General features: G+C 58.7%; 2 protein-coding genes across 3 annotated transcripts in view; both read left to right on the top strand.

Moving 5' to 3' along the window:
• Window positions 1-26790, top strand: part of LOC137385197 (aldehyde dehydrogenase family 3 member B1-like) — a 195388-nt gene that overhangs the window by 162584 nt on the left and 6014 nt on the right. The window contains exon 10 of the mRNA XM_068060185.1: window positions 15237-15348. Coding sequence (XP_067916286.1) covers window positions 15237-15348 — 112 coding nt within the window. The remainder of the gene's footprint in view (window positions 1-15236; window positions 15349-26790) is intronic.
• LOC137385083 (equilibrative nucleobase transporter 1-like) overlaps window positions 24260-26790 on the top strand; it is a 223516-nt gene continuing 220985 nt past the window's right edge. The window contains exon 1 of one of the 2 annotated variants that reach the window (XM_068059828.1): window positions 24260-24347. The gene's annotated coding sequence lies outside the window, so the exon portion shown is untranslated. The remainder of the gene's footprint in view (window positions 24348-26790) is intronic. The other variant, XM_068059827.1, reaches the window with a different exon arrangement.

Consider the following 26790-nt stretch of genomic DNA (forward strand, 5'->3'; position numbering starts at 1 on the left):
AGAATATTACCCCTCCCCCCGGGCCCAGACTAGAATATTACCCCTCCCCCGGGGCCCAGACTAGAATATTACCCCTCCCCCTGGGCCCACACTAGAATATTACCCCTCCCCCCGGGCCCACACTAGAATATTACCCCTATTCCGGAGCCAAGACTAGAATATTACCCCTCCCCCCGGGCCCAGACTAGAATATTACCCCTCTCCCGGAGCCCACACTAGAACATTACCCCTCCCCCGGAGCCCAGACTAGAATATTACCCCTCTCCCGGAGCCCAGACTAGAATATTACCCCTCCCCCCGGGGCCCAGACTAGAATATTACCCCACCCCCTGAGCCCAGACTAGAATATTACCCCTTCCCCGGAGCCCAGACTAGAATATTACCTCTCCCCCCGGGGCCCAGACTAGAATATTACCCCTCCCCCCGGGGCCCAGACTAGAATATTACCCCTCCCCCCGGGTCCCAGACTAGAATATTACCCCTCCCCCTGAGCCCAGACTAGAATATTACCCCTCCCCCGGGGCCCACACTAGAATATTACCCCTCTCCCCTCCGTGCCCACACCAAAATATTACCCCTCCCCCCGGGCCCAGACTAGAATATTACCCCTCCCCCGGAGCCCAGACGAGAATATTACCCCTCCCCCCGGGCCCAGACTAGAATATTACCCCTCCCCCGGGGCCCAGACTAGAATATTACCCCTCTCCCGGAGCCCACACTAGAATATTACCCCTCCCCCTGGGCCCACACTAGAATATTACCCCTCCCCCTGGGCCCAGACTAGAATATTACCCCTCCCCCTGGGCCCAGACTAGAATATTACCCCTCCCCCTGGGCCCAGACTAGAATATTACCCCTCCCCCTGGGCCCACACTAGAATATTACCCCTCCCCCTGGGCCCACACTAGAATATTACCCCTCCCCCGGAGCCCAGACTAGAATATTACCCCTCCCCCGGGGCCCAGACTAGAATATTACCCCTCCCCCGGGGCCCAGACTAGAATATTACCCCTCCCCCTGAGCCCACACTAGAATATTACCCCTCTCCCGGAGCCCACACTAGAATATTATCCCTCCCCCGGAGCCCAGACTAGAATATTACCCCTCCCCCGGAGCCCAGACTGGAATATTTCCCCTCCCCCGGGGCCCAGACTAGAATATTACCCCTCCCCCTGGGCCCACACTAGAATATTACCCCTCCCCCGGGGCCCAGACTAGAATATTCCCACTCCCCTGGGGCCCAGACTCGAATATTACCCCTCCCCCTGGGCCCACACTAGAATATTACCCCTCCCCCGGGGCCCACACTAGAATATTACCCCTCCCCCGGGGCCCACACTAGAATATTACCCCCTCCCCCCGGGCCCAGACTAGAATATTACCCCTCCCCCTGGGCCCAGTCTAGAATATTACCTACTCCCCCCGGGCCCAGACTAGAATATTACCCCTCTCCCCCGGAGCCCAGACTAGAATATTACCCCTCCCCCTGGGCCCAGACTCGAATATTACCCCTCCCCCTGGGCCCAGTCTAGAATATTACCCCCTCCCCCCGGGCCCAGACTAGAATATTACCCCCTCCCCCTGGGCCCACACTAGAATATTACCCCTCCCCCTGGGCCCAGACTAGAATATTACCCCTCCCCCCGGGCCCAGACTAGAATATTACCCCTCCCCCCGGGGCCCAGACTAGAATATTACCCCTCTCCCGGGGCCCTGACTAGAATATTACCCCTCCCCCCCGGGCCCACACTAGAATATTACCCCTATTCCGGAGCCAAGACTAGAATATTACCCCTCCCCCCGGGCCCAGACTAGAATATTACCCCTCTCCCGGAGCCCACACTAGAACATTACCCCTCCCCCGGAGCCCAGACTAGAATATTACCCCTCTCCCGGAGCCCAGACTAGAATATTACCCCTCCCCCCGGGGCCCAGACTAGAATATTACCCCACCCCCTGAGCCCAGACTAGAATATTACCCCTTCCCCGGAGCCCAGACTAGAATATTACCCCTCCCCCCGGGGCCCAGACTAGAATATTACCCCTCCCCCCGGGGCCCAGACTAGAATATTACCCCTCCCCCCGGGGCCCAGACTAGAATATTACCCCTCCCCCTGAGCCCAGACTAGAATATTACCCCTCCCCCGGGGCCCACACTAGAATATTACCCCTCTCCCCCCCGTGCCCACACCAAAATATTACCCCTCCCCCCGGGCCCAGACTAGAATATTACCCCTCCCCCGGAGCCCAGACGAGAATATTACCCCTCCCCCCGGGCCCAGACTAGAATATTACCCCCTCCCCCTGGGCCCACACTAGAATATTACCCCTCCCCCTGGGCCCAGACTAGAATATTACCCCTCCCCCCGGGCCCAGACTAGAATATTACCCCTCCCCCCGGGGCCCAGACTAGAATATTACCCCTCTCCCGGGGCCCTGACTAGAATATTACCCCTCCCCCCGGGCCCACACTAGAATATTACCCCTATTCCGGAGCCAAGACTAGAATATTACCCCTCCCCCCGGGCCCAGACTAGAATATTACCCCTCTCCCGGAGCCCACACTAGAACATTACCCCTCCCCCGGAGCCCAGACTAGAATATTACCCCTCTCCCGGAGCCCAGACTAGAATATTACCCCTCCCCCCGGGGCCCAGACTAGAATATTACCCCACCCCCTGAGCCCAGACTAGAATATTACCCCTTCCCCGGAGCCCAGACTAGAATATTACCCCTCCCCCCGGGGCCCAGACTAGAATATTACCCCTCCCCCCGGGGCCCAGACTAGAATATTACCCCTCCCCCCGGGTCCCAGACTAGAATATTACCCCTCCCCCTGAGCCCAGACTAGAATATTACCCCTCCCCCGGGGCCCACACTAGAATATTACCCCTCTCCCCTCCGTGCCCACACCAAAATATTACCCCTCCCCCCGGGCCCAGACTAGAATATTACCCCTCCCCCGGGGCCCAGACTAGAATATTACCCCTCTCCCGGAGCCCACACTAGAATATTACCCCTCCCCCTGGGCCCACACTAGAATATTACCCCTCCCCCTGGGCCCAGACTAGAATATTACCCCTCCCCCTGGGCCCAGACTAGAATATTACCCCTCCCCCTGGGCCCACACTAGAATATTACCCCTCCCCCTGGGCCCACACTAGAATATTACCCCTCCCCCGGAGCCCAGACTAGAATATTACCCCTCCCCCGGGGCCCAGACTAGAATATTACCCCTCCCCCGGGGCCCAGACTAGAATATTACCCCTCCCCCTGAGCCCACACTAGAATATTACCCCTCTCCCGGAGCCCACACTAGAATATTATCCCTCCCCCGGAGCCCAGACTAGAATATTACCCCTCCCCCGGAGCCTAGACTGGAATATTTCCCCTCCCCCGGGGCCCAGACTAGAATATTACCCCTCCCCCTGGGCCCACACTAGAATATTACCCCTCCCCCGGGGCCCAGACTAGAATATTCCCACTCCCCTGGGGCCCAGACTCGAATATTACCCCTCCCCCTGGGCCCACACTAGAATATTACCCCTCCCCCGGGGCCCAGACTAGAATATTACCCCTCCCCCGGGGCCCAGACTCGAATATTACCCCTCCCCCTGGGCCCACACTAGAATATTACCCCCTCCCCCCGGGCCCAGACTAGAATATTACTCCTCCCCCAGAGCCCAGACTAGAATATTACCCCTCCCCCGGGGCCCAGACTAGAATATTACCCCTCCCCCTGGGCCCACACTAGAATATTACCCCCTCCCCCTGGGCCCACACTAGAATATTACCCCCTCCCCCCGGGCCCAGACTAGAATATTACCCCTCCCCCTGGGCCCACACTAGAATATTACCCCCTCCCCCCGGGCCCAGACTAGAATATTACCCCTCCCCCGGGGCCCAGACTAGAATATTACCCCTCCCCCTGGGCCCACACTAGAATATTACCCCCTCCCCCTGGGCCCACACTAGAATATTACCCCCTCCCCCTGGGCCCACACTAGAATATTACCCCCTCCCCCTGGGCCCACACTAGAATATTACCCCCTCCCCCCGGGCCCACACTAGAATATTACCCCCTCCCCCCGGGCCCAGACTAGAATATTACCCCCTCCCCCTGGGCCCACACTAGAATATTACCCCCTCCCCCCGGGCCCAGACTAGAATATTACCCCTCCCCCGGGGCCCAGACTAGAATATTACCCCTCCCCCGGGGCCCAGACTAGAATATTACCCCCTCCCCCCGGGCCCAGACTAGAATATTACCCCCTCCCCCCGGGCCCACACTAGAATATTACCCCCTCCCCCCGGGCCCAGACTAGAATATTACCCCCTCCCCCTGGGCCCACACTAGAATATTACCCCTCCCCCTGGGCCCACACTAGAATATTACCCCCTCCCCCTGGGCCCACACTAGAATATTACCCCCTCCCCCTGGGCCCACACTAGAATATTACCCCCTCCCCCCGGGGCCCAGACTAGAATATTACCCCCTCCCCCTGGGCCCAGACTAGAATATTACCCCCTCCCCCCGGGGCCCAGACTAGAATATTACCCCTCCGCCGGGGCCCAGACTAGAATATTACCCCCTCCCCCTGGGCCCACACTAGAATATTACCCCCTCCCCCCGGGCCCACACTAGAATATTACCCCCTCCCCCCGGGCCCACACTAGAATATTACCCCCTCCCCCTGGGCCCACACTAGAATATTACCCCTCCCCCTGGGCCCAGACTAGAATATTACCCCTCCCCCCGGGCCCAGACTAGAATATTACCCCTCCCCCCGGGGCCCAGACTAGAATATTACCCATCCCCCCGGGCCCAGACTAGAATATTACCCCTCTCCCCGGGCCCACACTAGAATATTACCCCTCCCCCGGGGCCCAGACTAGAATATTACCCCCTCCCCCCGGGCCCAGACTAGAATATTACCCCTCCCCCCGGGCCCAGACTCGAATATTACCCCTCTCCCGGGGCCCTGACTAGAATATTACCCCTCCCCCCGGGCCCAGACTAGAATATTACCCCTCCCCCGGGCCCAGACTCGAATATTACCCCTCCCCCGGGCCCAGACTCGAATATTACCCCTCCCCCGGGCCCAGACTCGAATATTACCCCTCCCCCCGGGCCCAGACTAGAATATTACCCCTCCCCCGGGCCCAGACTCGAATATTACCCCTCCCCCGGGCCCAGACTCGAATATTACCCCTCCCCCCGGGCCCAGACTAGAATATTACCCCTCCCCCCGGGCCCAGACTAAAATATTACCCCTCCCCCGGGGCCCAGACTAGAATATTACCCCTCTCCCGGAGCCCTGACTAGAATATTACCCCTCTCCCCGGGCCCACACTAGAATATTACCCCCTCCCCCCGGGGCCCAGACTAAAATATTACCCCCTCCCCCTGGGTCCACACTAGAATATTACCCCCTCCCCCGGGGCCCAGACTAGAATATTACCCCTCCCCCCGGGCCCAGACTAGAATATTACCCCTCCCCCCGGGCCCACACTAGAATATTACCCCTCCCCCGGGGCCCAGACTAGAATATTACCCCTCCCCCCGGGCCCAGACTAGAATATTACCCCTCCCCCCCGGGCCCACACTAGAATATTACCCCCTCCCCCCGGGGCCCAGACTAAAATATTACCCCCTCCCCCTGGGCCCAGACTAGAATATTACCCCTCCCCCCGGGCCCAGACTAAAATATTACCCCTCCCCCGGGGCCCAGACTAGAATATTACCCCTCTCCCGGAGCCCTGACTAGAATATTACCCCTCTCCCCGGGCCCACACTAGAATATTACCCCCTCCCCCCGGGGCCCAGACTAAAATATTACCCCCTCCCCCTGGGCCCACACTAGAATATTACCCCCTCCCCCGGGGCCCAGACTAGAATATTACCCCTCCCCCCGGGCCCAGACTAGAATATTACCCCTCCCCCCGGGCCCAGACTAGAATATTACCCCTCCCCCCGGGCCCACACTAGAATATTACCCCTCCCCCGGGGCCCACACTAGAATATTACCCCTCCCCCGGGGCCCAGACTAGAATATTACCCCCTCCCCCCGGGCCCAGACTAGAATATTACCCCTCCCCCCGGGCCCAGACTCGAATATTACCCCTCTCCCGGGGCCCTGACTAGAATATTACCCCTCCCCCCGGGCCCAGACTAGAATATTACCCCTCCCCCGGGCCCAGACTCGAATATTACCCCTCCCCCGGGCCCAGACTCGAATATTACCCCTCCCCCGGGCCCAGACTCGAATATTACCCCTCCCCCCGGGCCCAGACTAGAATATTACCCCTCCCCCGGGCCCAGACTCGAATATTACCCCTCCCCCGGGCCCAGACTCGAATATTACCCCTCCCCCCGGGCCCAGACTAGAATATTACCCCTCCCCCCGGGCCCAGACTAAAATATTACCCCTCCCCCGGGGCCCAGACTAGAATATTACCCCTCTCCCGGAGCCCTGACTAGAATATTACCCCTCTCCCCGGGCCCACACTAGAATATTACCCCCTCCCCCCGGGGCCCAGACTAAAATATTACCCCCTCCCCCTGGGTCCACACTAGAATATTACCCCCTCCCCCGGGGCCCAGACTAGAATATTACCCCTCCCCCCGGGCCCAGACTAGAATATTACCCCTCCTCCCGGGCCCAGACTAGAATATTACCCCCTCCCCCTGGGCCCACACTAGAATATTACCCCTCCCCCTGGGCCCAGACTAGAATATTACCCCTCCCCCCGGGCCCAGACTAGAATATTACCCCTCCCCCCGGGGCCCAGACTAGAATATTACCCCTCTCCCGGGGCCCTGACTAGAATATTACCCCTCCCCCCGGGCCCACACTAGAATATTACCCCTATTCCGGAGCCAAGACTAGAATATTACCCCTCCCCCCGGGCCCAGACTAGAATATTACCCCTCTCCCGGAGCCCACACTAGAACATTACCCCTCCCCCGGAGCCCAGACTAGAATATTACCCCTCTCCCGGAGCCCAGACTAGAATATTACCCCTCCCCCCGGGGCCCAGACTAGAATATTACCCCACCCCCTGAGCCCAGACTAGAATATTACCCCTTCCCCGGAGCCCAGACTAGAATATTACCTCTCCCCCCGGGGCCCAGACTAGAATATTACCCCTCCCCCCGGGGCCCAGACTAGAATATTACCCCTCCCCCCGGGTCCCAGACTAGAATATTACCCCTCCCCCTGAGCCCAGACTAGAATATTACCCCTCCCCCGGGGCCCACACTAGAATATTACCCCTCTCCCCTCCGTGCCCACACCAAAATATTACCCCTCCCCCCGGGCCCAGACTAGAATATTACCCCTCCCCCGGAGCCCAGACGAGAATATTACCCCTCCCCCCGGGCCCAGACTAGAATATTACCCCTCCCCCGGGGCCCAGACTAGAATATTACCCCTCTCCCGGAGCCCACACTAGAATATTACCCCTCCCCCTGGGCCCACACTAGAATATTACCCCTCCCCCTGGGCCCACACTAGAATATTACCCCTCCCCCTGGGCCCAGACTAGAATATTACCCCTCCCCCTGGGCCCAGACTAGAATATTACCCCTCCCCCCGGGCCCAGACTAGAATATTACCCCTCCCCCCGGGGCCCAGACTAGAATATTACCCCTCTCCCGGGGCCCTGACTAGAATATTACCCCTCCCCCCGGGCCCACACTAGAATATTACCCCTATTCCGGAGCCAAGACTAGAATATTACCCCTCCCCCCGGGCCCAGACTAGAATATTACCCCTCTCCCGGAGCCCACACTAGAACATTACCCCTCCCCCGGAGCCCAGACTAGAATATTACCCCTCTCCCGGAGCCCAGACTAGAATATTACCCCTCCCCCCGGGGCCCAGACTAGAATATTACCCCACCCCCTGAGCCCAGACTAGAATATTACCCCTTCCCCGGAGCCCAGACTAGAATATTACCTCTCCCCCCGGGGCCCAGACTAGAATATTACCCCTCCCCCCGGGGCCCAGACTAGAATATTACCCCTCCCCCCGGGTCCCAGACTAGAATATTACCCCTCCCCCTGAGCCCAGACTAGAATATTACCCCTCCCCCGGGGCCCACACTAGAATATTACCCCTCTCCCCTCCGTGCCCACACCAAAATATTACCCCTCCCCCCGGGCCCAGACTAGAATATTACCCCTCCCCCGGAGCCCAGACGAGAATATTACCCCTCCCCCCGGGCCCAGACTAGAATATTACCCCTCCCCCGGGGCCCAGACTAGAATATTACCCCTCCCCCTGGGCCCACACTAGAATATTACCCCTCCCCCCGGGCCCACACTAGAATATTACCCCTATTCCGGAGCCAAGACTAGAATATTACCCCTCCCCCCGGGCCCAGACTAGAATATTACCCCTCTCCCGGAGCCCACACTAGAACATTACCCCTCCCCCGGAGCCCAGACTAGAATATTACCCCTCTCCCGGAGCCCAGACTAGAATATTACCCCTCCCCCCGGGGCCCAGACTAGAATATTACCCCACCCCCTGAGCCCAGACTAGAATATTACCCCTTCCCCGGAGCCCAGACTAGAATATTACCTCTCCCCCCGGGGCCCAGACTAGAATATTACCCCTCCCCCCGGGGCCCAGACTAGAATATTACCCCTCCCCCCGGGTCCCAGACTAGAATATTACCCCTCCCCCTGAGCCCAGACTAGAATATTACCCCTCCCCCGGGGCCCACACTAGAATATTACCCCTCTCCCCTCCGTGCCCACACCAAAATATTACCCCTCCCCCCGGGCCCAGACTAGAATATTACCCCTCCCCCGGAGCCCAGACGAGAATATTACCCCTCCCCCCGGGCCCAGACTAGAATATTACCCCTCCCCCGGGGCCCAGACTAGAATATTACCCCTCTCCCGGAGCCCACACTAGAATATTACCCCTCCCCCTGGGCCCACACTAGAATATTACCCCTCCCCCTGGGCCCAGACTAGAATATTACCCCTCCCCCTGGGCCCAGACTAGAATATTACCCCTCCCCCTGGGCCCAGACTAGAATATTACCCCTCCCCCTGGGCCCACACTAGAATATTACCCCTCCCCCTGGGCCCACACTAGAATATTACCCCTCCCCCGGAGCCCAGACTAGAATATTACCCCTCCCCCGGGGCCCAGACTAGAATATTACCCCTCCCCCGGGGCCCAGACTAGAATATTACCCCTCCCCCTGAGCCCACACTAGAATATTACCCCTCTCCCGGAGCCCACACTAGAATATTATCCCTCCCCCGGAGCCCAGACTAGAATATTACCCCTCCCCCGGAGCCCAGACTGGAATATTTCCCCTCCCCCGGGGCCCAGACTAGAATATTACCCCTCCCCCTGGGCCCACACTAGAATATTACCCCTCCCCCGGGGCCCAGACTAGAATATTCCCACTCCCCTGGGGCCCAGACTCGAATATTACCCCTCCCCCTGGGCCCACACTAGAATATTACCCCTCCCCCGGGGCCCACACTAGAATATTACCCCTCCCCCGGGGCCCACACTAGAATATTACCCCCTCCCCCCGGGCCCAGACTAGAATATTACCCCTCACCCTGGGCCCAGTCTAGAATATTACCTACTCCCCCCGGGCCCAGACTAGAATATTACCCCTCTCCCCCGGAGCCCAGACTAGAATATTACCCCTCCCCCTGGGCCCAGACTCGAATATTACCCCTCCCCCTGGGCCCAGTCTAGAATATTACCCCCTCCCCCCGGGCCCAGACTAGAATATTACCCCCTCCCCCTGGGCCCACACTAGAATATTACCCCTCCCCCTGGGCCCAGACTAGAATATTACCCCTCCCCCCGGGCCCAGACTAGAATATTACCCCTCCCCCCGGGGCCCAGACTAGAATATTACCCCTCTCCCGGGGCCCTGACTAGAATATTACCCCTCCCCCCGGGCCCACACTAGAATATTACCCCTATTCCGGAGCCAAGACTAGAATATTACCCCTCCCCCCGGGCCCAGACTAGAATATTACCCCTCTCCCGGAGCCCACACTAGAACATTACCCCTCCCCCGGAGCCCAGACTAGAATATTACCCCTCTCCCGGAGCCCAGACTAGAATATTACCCCTCCCCCCGGGGCCCAGACTAGAATATTACCCCACCCCCTGAGCCCAGACTAGAATATTACCCCTTCCCCGGAGCCCAGACTAGAATATTACCCCTCCCCCCGGGGCCCAGACTAGAATATTACCCCTCCCCCCGGGGCCCAGACTAGAATATTACCCCTCCCCCCGGGGCCCAGACTAGAATATTACCCCTCCCCCTGAGCCCAGACTAGAATATTACCCCTCCCCCGGGGCCCACACTAGAATATTACCCCTCTCCCCCCCGTGCCCACACCAAAATATTACCCCTCCCCCCGGGCCCAGACTAGAATATTACCCCTCCCCCGGAGCCCAGACGAGAATATTACCCCTCCCCCCGGGCCCAGACTAGAATATTACCCCCTCCCCCTGGGCCCACACTAGAATATTACCCCTCCCCCTGGGCCCAGACTAGAATATTACCCCTCCCCCCGGGCCCAGACTAGAATATTACCCCTCCCCCCGGGGCCCAGACTAGAATATTACCCCTCTCCCGGGGCCCTGACTAGAATATTACCCCTCCCCCCGGGCCCACACTAGAATATTACCCCTATTCCGGAGCCAAGACTAGAATATTACCCCTCCCCCCGGGCCCAGACTAGAATATTACCCCTCTCCCGGAGCCCACACTAGAACATTACCCCTCCCCCGGAGCCCAGACTAGAATATTACCCCTCTCCCGGAGCCCAGACTAGAATATTACCCCTCCCCCCGGGGCCCAGACTAGAATATTACCCCACCCCCTGAGCCCAGACTAGAATATTACCCCTTCCCCGGAGCCCAGACTAGAATATTACCCCTCCCCCCGGGGCCCAGACTAGAATATTACCCCTCCCCCCGGGGCCCAGACTAGAATATTACCCCTCCCCCCGGGTCCCAGACTAGAATATTACCCCTCCCCCTGAGCCCAGACTAGAATATTACCCCTCCCCCGGGGCCCACACTAGAATATTACCCCTCTCCCCTCCGTGCCCACACCAAAATATTACCCCTCCCCCCGGGCCCAGACTAGAATATTACCCCTCCCCCGGGGCCCAGACTAGAATATTACCCCTCTCCCGGAGCCCACACTAGAATATTACCCCTCCCCCTGGGCCCACACTAGAATATTACCCCTCCCCCTGGGCCCAGACTAGAATATTACCCCTCCCCCTGGGCCCAGACTAGAATATTACCCCTCCCCCTGGGCCCACACTAGAATATTACCCCTCCCCCTGGGCCCACACTAGAATATTACCCCTCCCCCGGAGCCCAGACTAGAATATTACCCCTCCCCCGGGGCCCAGACTAGAATATTACCCCTCCCCCGGGGCCCAGACTAGAATATTACCCCTCCCCCTGAGCCCACACTAGAATATTACCCCTCTCCCGGAGCCCACACTAGAATATTATCCCTCCCCCGGAGCCCAGACTAGAATATTACCCCTCCCCCGGAGCCTAGACTGGAATATTTCCCCTCCCCCGGGGCCCAGACTAGAATATTACCCCTCCCCCTGGGCCCACACTAGAATATTACCCCTCCCCCGGGGCCCAGACTAGAATATTCCCACTCCCCTGGGGCCCAGACTCGAATATTACCCCTCCCCCTGGGCCCACACTAGAATATTACCCCTCCCCCGGGGCCCAGACTAGAATATTACCCCTCCCCCGGGGCCCAGACTCGAATATTACCCCTCCCCCTGGGCCCACACTAGAATATTACCCCCTCCCCCCGGGCCCAGACTAGAATATTACTCCTCCCCCAGAGCCCAGACTAGAATATTACCCCTCCCCCGGGGCCCAGACTAGAATATTACCCCTCCCCCTGGGCCCACACTAGAATATTACCCCCTCCCCCTGGGCCCACACTAGAATATTACCCCCTCCCCCCGGGCCCAGACTAGAATATTACCCCCTCCCCCCGGGCCCACACTAGAATATTACCCCCTCCCCCCGGGCCCAGACTAGAATATTACCCCCTCCCCCTGGGCCCACACTAGAATATTACCCCTCCCCCTGGGCCCACACTAGAATATTACCCCCTCCCCCTGGGCCCACACTAGAATATTACCCCCTCCCCCTGGGCCCACACTAGAATATTACCCCCTCCCCCCGGGGCCCAGACTAGAATATTACCCCCTCCCCCTGGGCCCAGACTAGAATATTACCCCCTCCCCCCGGGGCCCAGACTAGAATATTACCCCTCCCCCGGGGCCCAGACTAGAATATTACCCCCTCCCCCTGGGCCCACACTAGAATATTACCCCCTCCCCCCGGGCCCACACTAGAATATTACCCCCTCCCCCCGGGCCCACACTAGAATATTACCCCCTCCCCCTGGGCCCACACTAGAATATTACCCCTCCCCCTGGGCCCAGACTAGAATATTACCCCTCCCCCCGGGCCCAGACTAGAATATTACCCCTCCCCCCGGGGCCCAGACTAGAATATTACCCATCCCCCCGGGCCCAGACTAGAATATTACCCCTCTCCCCGGGCCCACACTAGAATATTACCCCTCCCCCGGGGCCCAGACTAGAATATTACCCCCTCCCCCCGGGCCCAGACTAGAATATTACCCCTCCCCCCGGGCCCAGACTCGAATATTACCCCTCTCCCGGGGCCCTGACTAGAATATTACCCCTCCCCCCGGGCCCAGACTAGAATATTACCCCTCCCCCGGGCCCAGACTCGAATATTACCCCTCCCCCGGGCCCAGACTCGAATATTACCCCTCCCCCGGGCCCAGACTCGAATATTACCCCTCCCCCCGGGCCCAGACTAGAATATTACCCCTCCCCCGGGCCCAGACTCGAATATTACCCCTCCCCCGGGCCCAGACTCGAATATTACCCCTCCCCCCGGGCCCAGACTAGAATATTACCCCTCCCCCCGGGCCCAGACTAAAATATTACCCCTCCCCCGGGGCCCAGACTAGAATATTACCCCTCTCCCGGAGCCCTGACTAGAATATTACCCCTCTCCCCGGGCCCACACTAGAATATTACCCCCTCCCCCCGGGGCCCAGACTAAAATATTACCCCCTCCCCCTGGGTCCACACTAGAATATTACCCCCTCCCCCGGGGCCCAGACTAGAATATTACCCCTCCCCCCGGGCCCAGACTAGAATATTACCCCTCCCCCCGGGCCCACACTAGAATATTACCCCTCCCCCGGGGCCCAGACTAGAATATTACCCCTCCCCCCGGGCCCAGACTAGAATATTACCCCTCCCCCCGGGCCCACACTAGAATATTACCCCCTCCCCCCAGGGCCCAGACTAAAATATTACCCCCTCCCCCTGGGCCCAGACTAGAATATTACCCCTCCCCCCGGGCCCAGACTAAAATATTACCCCTCCCCCGGGGCCCAGACTAGAATATTACCCCTCTCCCGGAGCCCTGACTAGAATATTACCCCTCTCCCCGGGCCCACACTAGAATATTACCCCCTCCCCCCGGGGCCCAGACTAAAATATTACCCCCTCCCCCTGGGCCCACACTAGAATATTACCCCCTCCCCCGGGGCCCAGACTAGAATATTACCCCTCCCCCCGGGCCCAGACTAGAATATTACCCCTCCCCCCGGGCCCAGACTAGAATATTACCCCTCCCCCCGGGCCCACACTAGAATATTACCCCTCCCCCGGGGCCCACACTAGAATATTACCCCTCCCCCGGGGCCCAGACTAGAATATTACCCCCTCCCCCCGGGCCCAGACTAGAATATTACCCCTCCCCCCGGGCCCAGACTCGAATATTACCCCTCTCCCGGGGCCCTGACTAGAATATTACCCCTCCCCCCGGGCCCAGACTAGAATATTACCCCTCCCCCGGGCCCAGACTCGAATATTACCCCTCCCCCGGGCCCAGACTCGAATATTACCCCTCCCCCGGGCCCAGACTCGAATATTACCCCTCCCCCCGGGCCCAGACTAGAATATTACCCCTCCCCCGGGCCCAGACTCGAATATTACCCCTCCCCCGGGCCCAGACTCGAATATTACCCCTCCCCCCGGGCCCAGACTAGAATATTACCCCTCCCCCCGGGCCCAGACTAAAATATTACCCCTCCCCCGGGGCCCAGACTAGAATATTACCCCTCTCCCGGAGCCCTGACTAGAATATTACCCCTCTCCCCGGGCCCACACTAGAATATTACCCCCTCCTCCCGGGGCCCAGACTAAAATATTACCCCCTCCCCCTGGGTCCACACTAGAATATTACCCCCTCCCCCGGGGCCCAGACTAGAATATTACCCCTCCCCCCGGGCCCAGACTAGAATATTACCCCTCCCCCCGGGCCCACACTAGAATATTACCCCTCCCCCGGGGCCCAGACTAGAATATTACCCCTCCCCCCGGGCCCAGACTAGAATATTACCCCTCCCCCCGGGCCCACACTAGAATATTACCCCCTCCCCCCGGGGCCCAGACTAAAATATTACCCCCTCCCCCTGGGCCCAGACTAGAATATTACCCCTCCCCCCGGGCCCAGACTAAAATATTACCCCTCCCCCGGGGCCCAGACTAGAATATTACCCCTCTCCCGGAGCCCTGACTAGAATATTACCCCTCTCCCCGGGCCCACACTAGAATATTACCCCCTCCCCCCGGGGCCCAGACTAAAATATTACCCCCTCCCCCTGGGCCCACACTAGAATATTACCCCCTCCCCCGGGGCCCAGACTAGAATATTACCCCTCCCCCCGGGCCCAGACTAGAATATTACCCCTCCCCCCGGGCCCAGACTAGAATATTACCCCTCCCCCCGGGCCCACACTAGAATATTACCCCTCCCCCGGGGCCCAGACTAGAATATTACCCCTCCCCCCGGGCCCAGACTAGAATATTACCCCTCCCCCCGGGCCCACACTAGAATATTACCCCCTCCCCCCGGGGCCCAGACTAAAATATTACCCCTCCCCCGGGGCCCAGACTAGAATATTACCCCTCCCCCCGGGCCCACACTAGAATATTACCCCCTCCCCCCGGGCCCAGACTAAAATATTACCCCTCCCCCGTGGAAAAACACTGTTAATAAACGCAGCCATCTTTGTTCGGGGCAGAGACCGGAAGTTGGGGGGTGGGTATCTTTCCGACTTGTTTGTTCTTTCAGACCGGAAGCTGGGTCCGCGAGTTCGCTATCTTTGTTCCGGGCGATCTGCTCTGCAGCCTTTTGGACAGTCGCCATACTTGTGCGGGGCTCTCGGCGCGGCGGGATGGACAAGGCAAAGGGGGCCCTGCCACATTTGTTCGGGGCACTGTGTGCGCGCAGCCGCCATTTGTGTTGGGGGCATAATCTCATCATGTGTCGGGAAGGGTGGATTGGAGAGGCTGTCCCTGTAACCTCCTCCTCCTCCCTCACTGACTCAAACCTCCACCCTCACTGACTCAAACCTCCACCTCCTCCTCCCTCACTGACTCAAACCTCCACCTCCTCCTCCCTCACTGACTCAAACCTCCACCTCCTCCTCCCTCACTGTCTCTAACCTCCACCTCCTCCTCCCTCACTGTCACTAACCTCCACCTCCTCCTCCCTCACTGTCCCTGTAACCTCCACCTCCTCCTCCCTCACTGTCCCTGTAACCTCCACCTCCTCCTCCCTCACTGTCCCTGTAACCTCCACCTCCTCCTCCCTCACTGTCACTAACCTCCACCTCCTCCTCCCTCACTGTCACTAACCTCCACCTCCTCCTCCCACACTGTCCCTGTAACCTCCACCTCCTCCTCCCTCACTGTCTCTAACCTCCACCTCCCTCACTGTCACTAACCTCCACCTCCTCCTCCCTCACTGTCACTAACCTCCACCTCCTCCTCCCTCACTGTCACTAACCTCCACCTCCTCCTCCCTCACTGTCCCTGTAACCTCCACCTCCTCCTCCCTCACTGTCCCTGTAACCTCCACCTCCTCGTCCCTCACTGTCCCTGTAACCTCCACCTCCTCCTCCCTCACTGTCCCTGTAACCTCCACCTCCTCCTCCCTCACTGTCTCTAACCTCCACCTCCTCCTCCCTCACTGTCTCTAACCTCCACCTCCTCCTCCCTCACTGTCACTAACCTCCACCTCCTCCTCCCTCACTGTCACTAACCTCCACCTCCTCCTCCCTCACTGTCACTAACCTCCACCTCCTCCTCCCTCACTGTCACTAACCTCCACCTCCTCCTCCCTCTCTGTCACTAACCTCCTCCCTCACTGTCTCTAACCTCCACATCCTCCTCCCTCACTGTCTCTAACCTCCACCTCCTCCTCCCTCACTGTCTCTAACCTCCACCTCCTCCTCCCTCACTGTCTCTAACCTCCACCTCCTCCTCCCTCACTGTCTCTAACCTCCACCTCCCTCACTGTCTCTAACCTCCACCTCCCTCACTGTCTCTAACCTCCACCTCCCTCACTGTCTCTAACCTCCACCTCCCTCACTGTCTCTAACCTCCTCCTCCCTCACTGTCTCTAACCTCCACCTCCTCCTCCCTCACTGTCTCTAACCTCCACCTCCTCCTCCCTCACTGTCTCTAACCTCCACCTCCTCCTCCCTCACTGTCTCTAACCTCCACCTCCTCCTCCCTCACTGTCTCTAACCTCCACCTCCTCCTCCCTCACTGTCTCTAACCTCCACCTCCTCCTCCCTCACTGTCTCTAACCTCCACCTCCTCCTCCCTCACTGTCTCTAACCTCCACCTCCTCCTCCCTCACTGACTCAAACCTCCACCTCCTCCTCCCTCACTGTCCCTGTAACCTCCTCCTCCTCCTCCCTCACTGTCCCTGTAACCTCCACCTCCTCCTCCCTCACTGTCCCTGTAACCTCCACCTCCTCCTCCCTCACTGTCCCTGTAACCTCCACCTCCTCCTCCCTCACTGTCCCTGTAACCTCCACCTCCTCCTCCCTCACTGTCCCTGTAACCTCCACCTCCTCCTCCCTCACTGTCTCTAACCTCCACCTCCTCTTCCCTCAGTGTCTCTAACCTCCACCTCCTCCTCCCTCACTGTCACTAACCTCCACCTCCTCCTCCCTCACTGTCACTAACCTCCACCTCCTCCTCCCTCACTGTCACTAACCTCCACCTCCTCCTCCCTCACTGTCACTAACCTCCACCTCCTCCTCCCTCACTGTCTCTAACCTCCACCTCCTCCTCCCTCACTGTCTCTAACCTCCACCTCCTCCTCCCTCACTGTCTCTAACCTCCACCTCCTCCTCCCTCACTGTCTCTAACCTCCACCTCCTCCTCCCTCACTGTCTCTAACCACCACCTCCTCCTCCCTCACTGTCTCTAACCTCCACCTCCTCCTCCCTCACTGTCTCTAACCTCCACCTCCTCCTCCCTCACTGTCTCTAACCTCCACCTCCTCCTCCCTCACTGTCTCTAACCTCCACCTCCTCCTCCCTCACTGTCTCTAACCTCCACCTCCTCCTCCCTCACTGTCTCTAACCTCCACCTCCTCCTCCCTCACTGTCTCTAACCTCCACCTCCTCCTCCCTCACTGACTCAAACCTCCACCTCCTCCTCCCTCACTGTCCCTGTAACCTCCACCTCCTCCTCCCTCACTTTCCCTGTAACCTCCACCACCTCCTCCCTCACTGACTCAAACCTCCACCTCCTCCTCCGTCACTGTCCCTGTAACCTCCACCTCCTCCTCCCTCACTTTCCCTGTAACCTCCACCACCTCCTCCCTCACTGACTCGAACCTCCACCTCCTCCTCCCTCACTGACTCGAACCTCCACCTCCTCCTCCCTCACTGACTCGAACCTCCACCTCCTCCTCCCTCACTGACTCGAACCTCCACCTCCTCCTCCCTCACTGACTCGAACCTCCACCTCCTCCTCCCTCACTGACTCGAACCTCCACCTCCTCCTCCCTCACTGACTCGAACCTCCACCTCCTCCTCCCTCACTGACTCGAACCTCCACCTCCCCGACTGACTCGAACCTCCACCTCCTCCTCCCTCACTGACTCGAACCTCCACCTCCTCCTCCCTCACTGACTCGAACCTCCACCTCCTCCTCCCTCACTGACTCGAACCTCCACCTCCTCCTCCCTCACTGACTCGAACCTCCACCTCCTCCTCCCTCACTGACTCGAACCTCCACCTCCTCCTCCCTCACTGACTCGAACCTCCACCTCCTCCTCCCTCACTGACTCGAACCTCCACCTCCTCCTCCCTCACTGACTCGAACCTCCACCTCCTCCTCCCTCACTGACTCGAACCTCCACCTCCTCCTCCCTCACCGTTCCTGTAACCTCTTCCTCCCTCACTGTTCCTGTAACCTCCTCCTTCCTCACTGTCTCTAACCTCCTCCTCCTCCTCCCTCACTATCCCTGTAACAACCTCCTCCTTCACTGTCTCTAACCTCCACCTCCTCCTCCCTCACTTTCTCTGTCCTCCACCTCCTCCTCCCTCACTGTCTCTATCCTCCACCTCCTCCTCCCTCACTGTCTCTATCCTCCACCTCCTCCTCCCTCACTGTCTCTAACCTCCACCTCCTCCTCCCTCACTGTCTCTAACCTCCACCTCCTCCTCCCTCACTGTCTCTAACCTCCACCTCCTCCTCCCTCACTGTCTCTAACCTCCACCTCCTCCTCCCTCACTGTCTCTAACCTCCTCCTCCCTCACTGTCTCTAACCTCCTCCTCCCTCACTGTCTCTAACCTCCACCTCCTCCTCCCTCACTGTCTCTAACCTCCACCTCCTCCTCCCTCACTGACTCAAACCTCCACCTCCTCCTCCCTCACTGTCCCTGTAACCTCCACCTCCTCCTCCCTCACTGACTCAAACCTCCACCTCCTCCTCCCTCACTGACTCAAACCTCCACCTCCTCCTCCCTCACTGACTCAAACCTCCACCTCCTCCTCCCTCACTGACTCAAACCTCCTCCTCCCTCACTGACTCAAACCTCCACCTCCTCCTCCCTCACTGACTCAAACCTCCACCTCCTCCTCCCTCACTGACTCAAACCTCCACCTCCTGCTCCCTCACTGACTCAAACCTCCACCTCCTCCTCCCTCACTGACTCAAACCTCCACCTCCTCCTCCCTCACTGACTCAAACCTCCACCTCCTCCTCCCTCACTGACTCAAACCTCCACCTCCTCCTCCCTCACTGACTCAAACCTCCACCTCCTCCTCCCTCACTGACTCAAACCTCCACCTCCTCCTCCCTCACTGACTCAAACCTCCACCTCCTCCTCCCTCACTGACTCAAACCTCCACCTCCTCCTCCCTCACTGACTCAAACCTCCACCTCCTCCTCCCTCACTGACTCAAACCTCCACCTGCTCCTCCCTCACTGACTCAAACCTCCACCTCCTCCTCCCTCACTGACTCAAACCTCCACCTCCTCCTCCCTCACTGACTCAAACCTCCACCTCCTCCTCCCTCACTGACTCAAACCTCCACCTCCTCCTCCCTCACTGACTCAAACCTCCACCTCCTCCTCCCTCACTGACTCAAACCTCCACCTCCTCCTCCCTCACTGACTCAAACCTCCACCTCCTCCTCCCTCACTGACTCAAACCTCCACCTCCTCCTCCCTCACTGACTCAAACCTCCACCTCCTCCTCCCTCACTGACTCAAACCTCCACCTCCTCCTCCCTCACTGACTCAAACCTCCACCTCCCTCACTGACTCAAACCTCCACCTCCTCCTCCCTCACTGACTCAAACCTCCACCTCCTCCTCCCTCACTGTCCCTGTAACCTCCACCTCCTCCTCCCTCACTGACTCAAACCTCCACCTCCTCCTCCCTCACTGACTCAAACCTCCACCTCCTCCTCCCTCACTGACTCAAACCTCCACCTCCTCCTCCCTCACTGACTCATACCTCCACCTCCTCCTCCCTCACTGACTCAAACCTCCACCACCTCCTCCCTCACTGTCTCTAACCTCCACCTCCTCCTCCCTCACTGTCTCTAACCTCCACCTCCTCCTCCCTCACTGTCTCTAACCTCCACCTCCTCCTCCCTCACTGTCTCTAACCTCCACCTCCTCCTCCCTCACTGTCTCTAACCTCCACCTCCTCCTCCCTCACTGTCTCTAACCTCCACCTCCTCCTCCCTCACTGTCTCTAACCTCCACCTCCTCCTTCCTCACTGTCTCTAACCTCCACCTCCTCCTCCCTCACTGTCCCTGTAACCTCCTGCTCCCTCACTGACTCAAACCTCCACCTCCTCCTCCCTCACTGACTCTAACCTCCTCCTCCCTCACTGTCCCTGTAACCTCCTCCTCCCCCTCCCTTACTGTCTCTAACCTCCACCTCCCTCACTGTCTCTAACCTCCACCTCCCTCACTGTCTTTAACCTCCACCTCCCTCACTGTCTCTAACCTCCACCTCCCTCACTGTCTCTAACCTCCACCTCCCTCACTGTCTCTAACCTCCACCTCCCTCACTGTCTCTAACCTCCACCTCCCTCACTGTCTCTAACCTCCACCTCCCTCACTGTCTCTAACCTCCACCTCCCTCACTGTCTCTAACCTCCACCTCCCTCACTGACTCTAACCTCCACCTCCCTCACTGTCCCTGTAACCTCCCCCTCCCCCTCCCCCTCCCCCTCCCCCTCCCCCTCCCCCTCCCCCTCCCCCTCCCCCTCCCCCTCCCCCTCCCCCTCCCTCACTGACTCAAACCTCCACCTCCCTCACTGTCCCTGTAACCTCCACCTCCACCTCCCCCTCCCCCCCCCCCCCCCCCTCACTGACTCAAACCTCCACCTCCCTTACTGTCTCTAATCTCCACCTCCTCCTCCCTCACTGTTCCTGTAACCTCTTCCTCCCTCACTGTTCCTGTAACCTCCTCCTCCCTCACTGTCTCTAACCTCCTCCTCCTCCTCCCTCACTATCCCTGTAACAACCTCCTCCTTCACTGTCTCCAATCTCCACCTCCTCCCTCACTGTCCCTGTAACCTCTTCCTCCCTCACTGTCCCTGTAACCTCTTCCTCCCTCACTGTCCCTGTAACCTCCTCCTCCCTCACTGTCTCTAACCTCCTCCTCCTCCTCCCTCACTGTCTCTCTAACCTCCTCCTCCCTCACTGTCTCTAACCTCCACCTCCTCCTCCCTCACTGTTCCTGTAACCTCCACCTCCCTCACTGTCTCTAACCTCCACCTCCCTCACTGTCTCTAACCTCCACCTCCCTCACTGTCTCTAACCTCCACCTCCCTCACTGTCTCTAACCTCCACCTCCCTCACTGTCTCTAACCTCCACCTCCCTCACTGTCTCTAACCTCCACCTCCCTCACTGTCTCTAACCTCCACCTCCCTCACTGTCTCTAACCTCCACCTCCCTCACTGTCTCTAACCTCCACCTCCCTCACTGTCTCTAACCTCCTCCTCCCTCACTGTCTCTAACCTCCACCTCCCTCACTGTCTCTAACCTCCACCTCCCTCACTGTCTCTAACCTCCACCTCCCTCACTGTCTCTAACCTCCACCTCCCTCACTGTCTCTAACCTCCACCTCCCTCACTGTCTCTAACCTCCACCTCCCTCACTGTCTCTAACCTCCACCTCCCTCACTGTCTCTAACCTCCACCTCCCTCACTGTCTCTAACCTCCACCTCCCTCACTGTCTCTAACCTCCACCTCCCTCACTGTCTCTAACCTCCACCTCCCTCACTGTCTCTAACCTCCACCTCCCTCACTGTCTCTAACCTCCACCTCCCTCACTGTCTCTAACCTCCACCTCCCTCACTGTCTCTAACCTCCACCTCCCTCACTGTCTCTAACCTCCACCTCCCTCACTGTCTCTAACCTCCACCTCCCTCACTGTCTCTAACCTCCACCTCCCTCACTGTCTCTAACCTCCACCTCCCTCACTGTCTCTAACCTCCACCTCCCTCACTGTCTCTAACCTCCACCTCCCTCACTGTCTCTAACCTCCACCTCCCTCACTGTCTCTAACCTCCACCTCCCTCACTGTCTCTCACCTCCACCTCCCTCACTGTCTCTCACCTCCACCTCCCTCACTGTCTCTAACCTCCACCTCCCTCACTGTCTCTAACCTCCACCTCCCTCACTGTCTCTAACCTCCACCTCCCTCACTGTCTCTAACCTCCACCTCCCTCACTGTCTCTAACCTCCACCTCCCTCACTGTCTCTAACCTCCACCTCCCTCACTGTCTCTAACCTCCACCTCCCTCACTGTCTCTAACCTCCACCTCCCTCACTGTCTCTAACCTCCACCTCCCTCACTGTCTCTAACCTCCACCTCCCTCACTGTCTCTAACCTCCACCTCCCTCACTGTCTCTAACCTCCACCTCCCTCACTGTCTCTAACCTCCACCTCCCTCACTGTCTCTAACCTCCACCTCCCTCACTGTCTCTAACCTCCACCTCCCTCACTGTCTCTAACCTCCACCTCCCTCACTGTCTCTAACCTCCACCTCCCTCACTGTCTCTAACCTCCACCTCCCTCACTGTCTCTAACCTCCACCTCCCTCACTGTCTCTAACCTCCACCTCCCTCACTGTCTCTAACCTCCACCTCCCTCACTGTCTCTAACCTCCACCTCCCTCACTGTCTCTAACCTCCACCTCCCTCACTGTCTCTAACCTCCACCTCCCTCACTGTCTCTAACCTCCACCTCCCTCACTGTCTCTAACCTCCACCTCCCTCACTGTCTCTAACCTCCACCTCCCTCACTGTCTCTAACCTCCACCTCCCTCACTGTCTCTAACCTCCACCTCCCTCACTGTCTCTAACCTCCACCTCCCTCACTGTCTCTAACCTCCACCTCCCTCACTGTCTCTAACCTCCTCCTCCCTCACTGTCTCTAACCTCCTCCTCCCTCACTGTCTCTAACCTCCTCCTCCCTCACTGTCCCTGTAACCTCCTCCTCCCTCACTGTCCCTGTAACCTCCACCTCCTCCTCCCTCACTGTCCCTGTGACCTCCTCCACCCCTCACTGTCCATAAACCTCCTCCACTCTCACTGTCCCTGTAGCCTCCTCCACCCTCACTGTCCCTGTAGCCTCCTCCACCCTCACTGTCCCTGTAGCCTCCTCCACCCTCACTGTCCCTGTACCCTCCTCCACCCTCACTGTCCCTGTACCCTCCTCCACCCTCACTGTCCCTGTAACCTCCTCCACCCTCTTTTGGGGCCTCCTTATCTCGAGAGACAATGGGTAAGCGCCTGGAGGTGGTCAGTGGTTTGTGAAGCAGCGCTTGGAGTGGCTGTAAAGGCCAATTCTAGAGTGACAGGCTCTTCCACAGGTGCTACAGAGAAATTTGTTTGTCGGGGCTGTTGCACAGTTGGCTCTCCCCTTGCGCTTTTGTCTTTTTTCCTGCCAACTACTAAGTCTCTTCGATTCGCCACATTTTAGCCCCGTCTTTATGGCTGCCTGCCAGCTCTGGCGAACGCTGGTAACTGACTCCCACGACTTGTGATCAATGTCACAGGATTTCATGTCGCGTTTGCAGACGTCTTTATAGCGGAGACATGGACGGCCGGTGGGTCTGATACCAGTGGCGAGCTCGCTGTACAATGTGTCTTTGGGGATCCTGCCATCTTCCATGTGGCTCACGTGGCCAAGCCATCTCAAGTGCCGCTGACTCAGTAGTGTGTACAAGCTGGGGATGTTGGCCGCCTCGAGGACTTCTGTGTTGGAGATACGGTTCTGCCACCTGATGCCAAGTATTCTCCGAAGGCAGCGAAGATGGAATGAATTGAGACGTCGCTCTTGGCTGACATACGTTGTCCAGGCCTCGCTGCCGTAGAGCAAGGTACTGAGGACACAGGCTTGATACACTCGGACTTTTGTGTTCCGTGTCAGTGCGCCATTTTCCCACACTCTCTTGGGCAGTCTGGACATAGCAGTGGAAGCCTTTCCCATGCGCTTGTTGATTTCTGCATCTAGAGACAGGTTACTGGTGATAGTTGAGCCTAGGTAGGTGAACTCTTGAACCACTTCCAGAGCGTGGTCGCCAATATTGATGGATGGAGCATTTCTGACGTCCTGCCCCATGATGTTCGTTTTCTTGAGGCTGATGGTTAGGCCAAATTCATTGCAGGCAGCCGCAAACCTGTCGATGAGTCTCTGCAGACACTCTTCAGTGTGAGATGTTAAAGCAGCATCGTTAGCAAAGAGGAGTTCCCTGATGAGGACTTTCCGTACTTTGGACTTCGCTCTTAGACGGGCAAGGTTGAATAACCTGCCATCTGATCTTGTGTGGAGGAAAATTCCTTCTTCTGAAGACTTGAACACATGTGAGAGCAGCAGGGAGAAGAAAATCCCAAACAGTGTAGGTGCGAGAACTTCCACCCTCTCTGTCTCTGTAACCTCCGCCACCCTCACTATCCCTGTAACCTCCGCCACCCTCACTGTCCCTGTAACCTCCTCCACCCTCACTGTCCCTGTCAGCTCCTCCACCCTCTCTGTCTCTGTCAGCTCCTCCACCCTCTCTGTCTCTGTCAGCTCCTCCACCCTCTCTGTCTCTGTCAGCTCCTCCACCCTCTCTGTCTCTGTCAGCTCCTCCACCCTCACTATCCCGGTCAGCTCCTCCACCCTCTCTGTCCCTGTAACCTCCTCCACCCTCTCTGTCCCTGTAACCTCCTCCACCCTCTCTGTCTCTGTAACCTCCTCCACCCTCACTGTCCCTGTAACCTCCTCCACCCTCACTGTCCCTGTAACCTCCTCCACCCTCACTGTCCCTGTACCCTCCTCTTCCCTCACTGTACATGAATCTCCTCCTCCCTCACTGTCCGTGTAACCTCCTCCACCCTCACTGTCCGTGTAACCTCCTCCACCCTCACTGTCCGTGTAACCTCCTCCACCCTCACTGTCCGTGTAACCTCCTCCACCCTCACCGTCCGTGTAACCTCCTCCACCCTCACCGTCCGTGTAACCTCCTCCACCCTCACTGTCCCTGTCAGCTCCTCCACCCTCTCTGTCTCTGTCAGCTCCTCCACCCTCTCTGTCTCTGTCAGCTCCTCCACCCTCTCTGTCTCTGTCAGCTCCTCCACCCTCACTATCCTGGTCAGCTCCTCCACCCTCTCTGTCCCTGTAACCTCCTCCACCCTCTCTGTCTCTGTCAGCTCCTCCACCCTCTCTGTCTCTGTCAGCTCCTCCACCCTCTCTGTCTCTGTCAGCTCCTCCACCCTCACTATCCCGGTCAGCTCCTCCACCCTCTCTGTCCCTGTAACCTCCTCCACCCTCTCTGTCCCTGTAACCTCCTCCACCCTCTCTGTCTCTGTAACCTCCTCCACCCTCACTGTCCCTGTAACCTCCTCCACCCTCACTGTCCCTGTAACCTCCTCCACCCTCACTGTCCCTGTAACCTCCTCCACCCTCACTGTCCCTGTACCCTCCTCTTCCCTCACTGTACATGAATCTCCTCCTCCCTCACTGTCCGTGTAACCTCCTCCACCCTCACTGTCCGTGTAACCTCCTCCACCCTCACTGTCCGTGTAACCTCCTCCACCCTCACTGTCCGTGTAACCTCCTCCACCCTCACTGTCCCTGTAACCTCCTCCACCCTCACTGTCCCTGTCAGCTCCTCCACCCTCTCTGTCTCTGTCAGCTCCTCCACCCTCTCTGTCTCTGTCAGCTCCTCCACCCTCTCTGTCTCTGTCAGCTCCTCCACCCTCACTATCCCGGTCAGCTCCTCCACCCTCTCTGTCCCTGTAACCTCCTCCACCCTCTCTGTCCCTGTAACCTCCTCCACCCTCTCTGTCTCTGTAACCTCCTCCACCCTCACTGTCCCTGTAACCTCCTCCACCCTCACTGTCCCTGTAACCTCCTCCACCCTCACTGTCCCTGTACCCTCCTCTTCCCTCACTGTACATGAATCTCCTCCTCCCTCACTGTCCGTGTAACCTCCTCCACCCTCACTGTCCGTGTAACCTCCTCCACCCTCACTGTCCGTGTAACCTCCTCCACCCTCACTGTCCGTGTAACCTCCTCCACCCTCACCGTCCGTGTAACCTCCTCCACCCTCACCGTCCGTGTAACCTCCTCCACCCTCACCGTCCGTGTACCCTCCTCCACCCTCACCGTCCCTGTGACCTCCTCCACCCTCACCGTCCCTGTGACCTCCTCCACCCTCACCGTCCCTGTGACCTCCTCCAGTCCCTACAGCCCTCCCTGTCTCTGTAACCTGCTCCAGTCCCTACAGCCGTCCCTGTCTCTGTAACCTCCTCCTCCCTCCCTATCTCTGTAACCTCCTCCAGCCCCTACTGCCCTCCCTATCTCTGTAACCTCCTCCAGTCCCTACAGCCCTCCCTGTCTCTGTAACCTCCTCCTCCCTCCCTATCTCTGTAACCTCCTCCAGCCCCTACTGCCCTCCCTATCTCTGTAACCTCATCCAGCCCCTGCAGCCTCCCTGTCTCTGTAACCTCCTCCAGTCCCTACTGCCCTCCCTATCTCTGTAACCTCATCCAGCCCCTGCAGCCTCCCTGTCTCTGTAACCTCCTCCAGTCCCTACAGCCCTCCCTATCTCTGTAACCTCCTCCAGCCCCTACACCCCTCCCTATCTCTGTAACCTCCTCCAGTCCCTGCAACCCTCCCTATCTCTGTAACCTCCTCCAGCTCTACAGCCCTCCCCATCTCTGTAACCTCCTGCAGCCCCTACAGCCCTCCCTATCTCTGTAACCTCCTCCAGCCCCTACAGCCCTCCCTATCTCTGCAACCTCCTCCAGCCCCTACAGCCCTCCCTATCTCTGCAACCTCCTCCAGCCCCTACAGCCCTCC

Source organism: Heterodontus francisci, chromosome 28 (genome assembly GCF_036365525.1).
Source record: "Heterodontus francisci isolate sHetFra1 chromosome 28, sHetFra1.hap1, whole genome shotgun sequence".
Lineage (NCBI taxonomy): Eukaryota > Metazoa > Chordata > Chondrichthyes > Heterodontiformes > Heterodontidae > Heterodontus > Heterodontus francisci.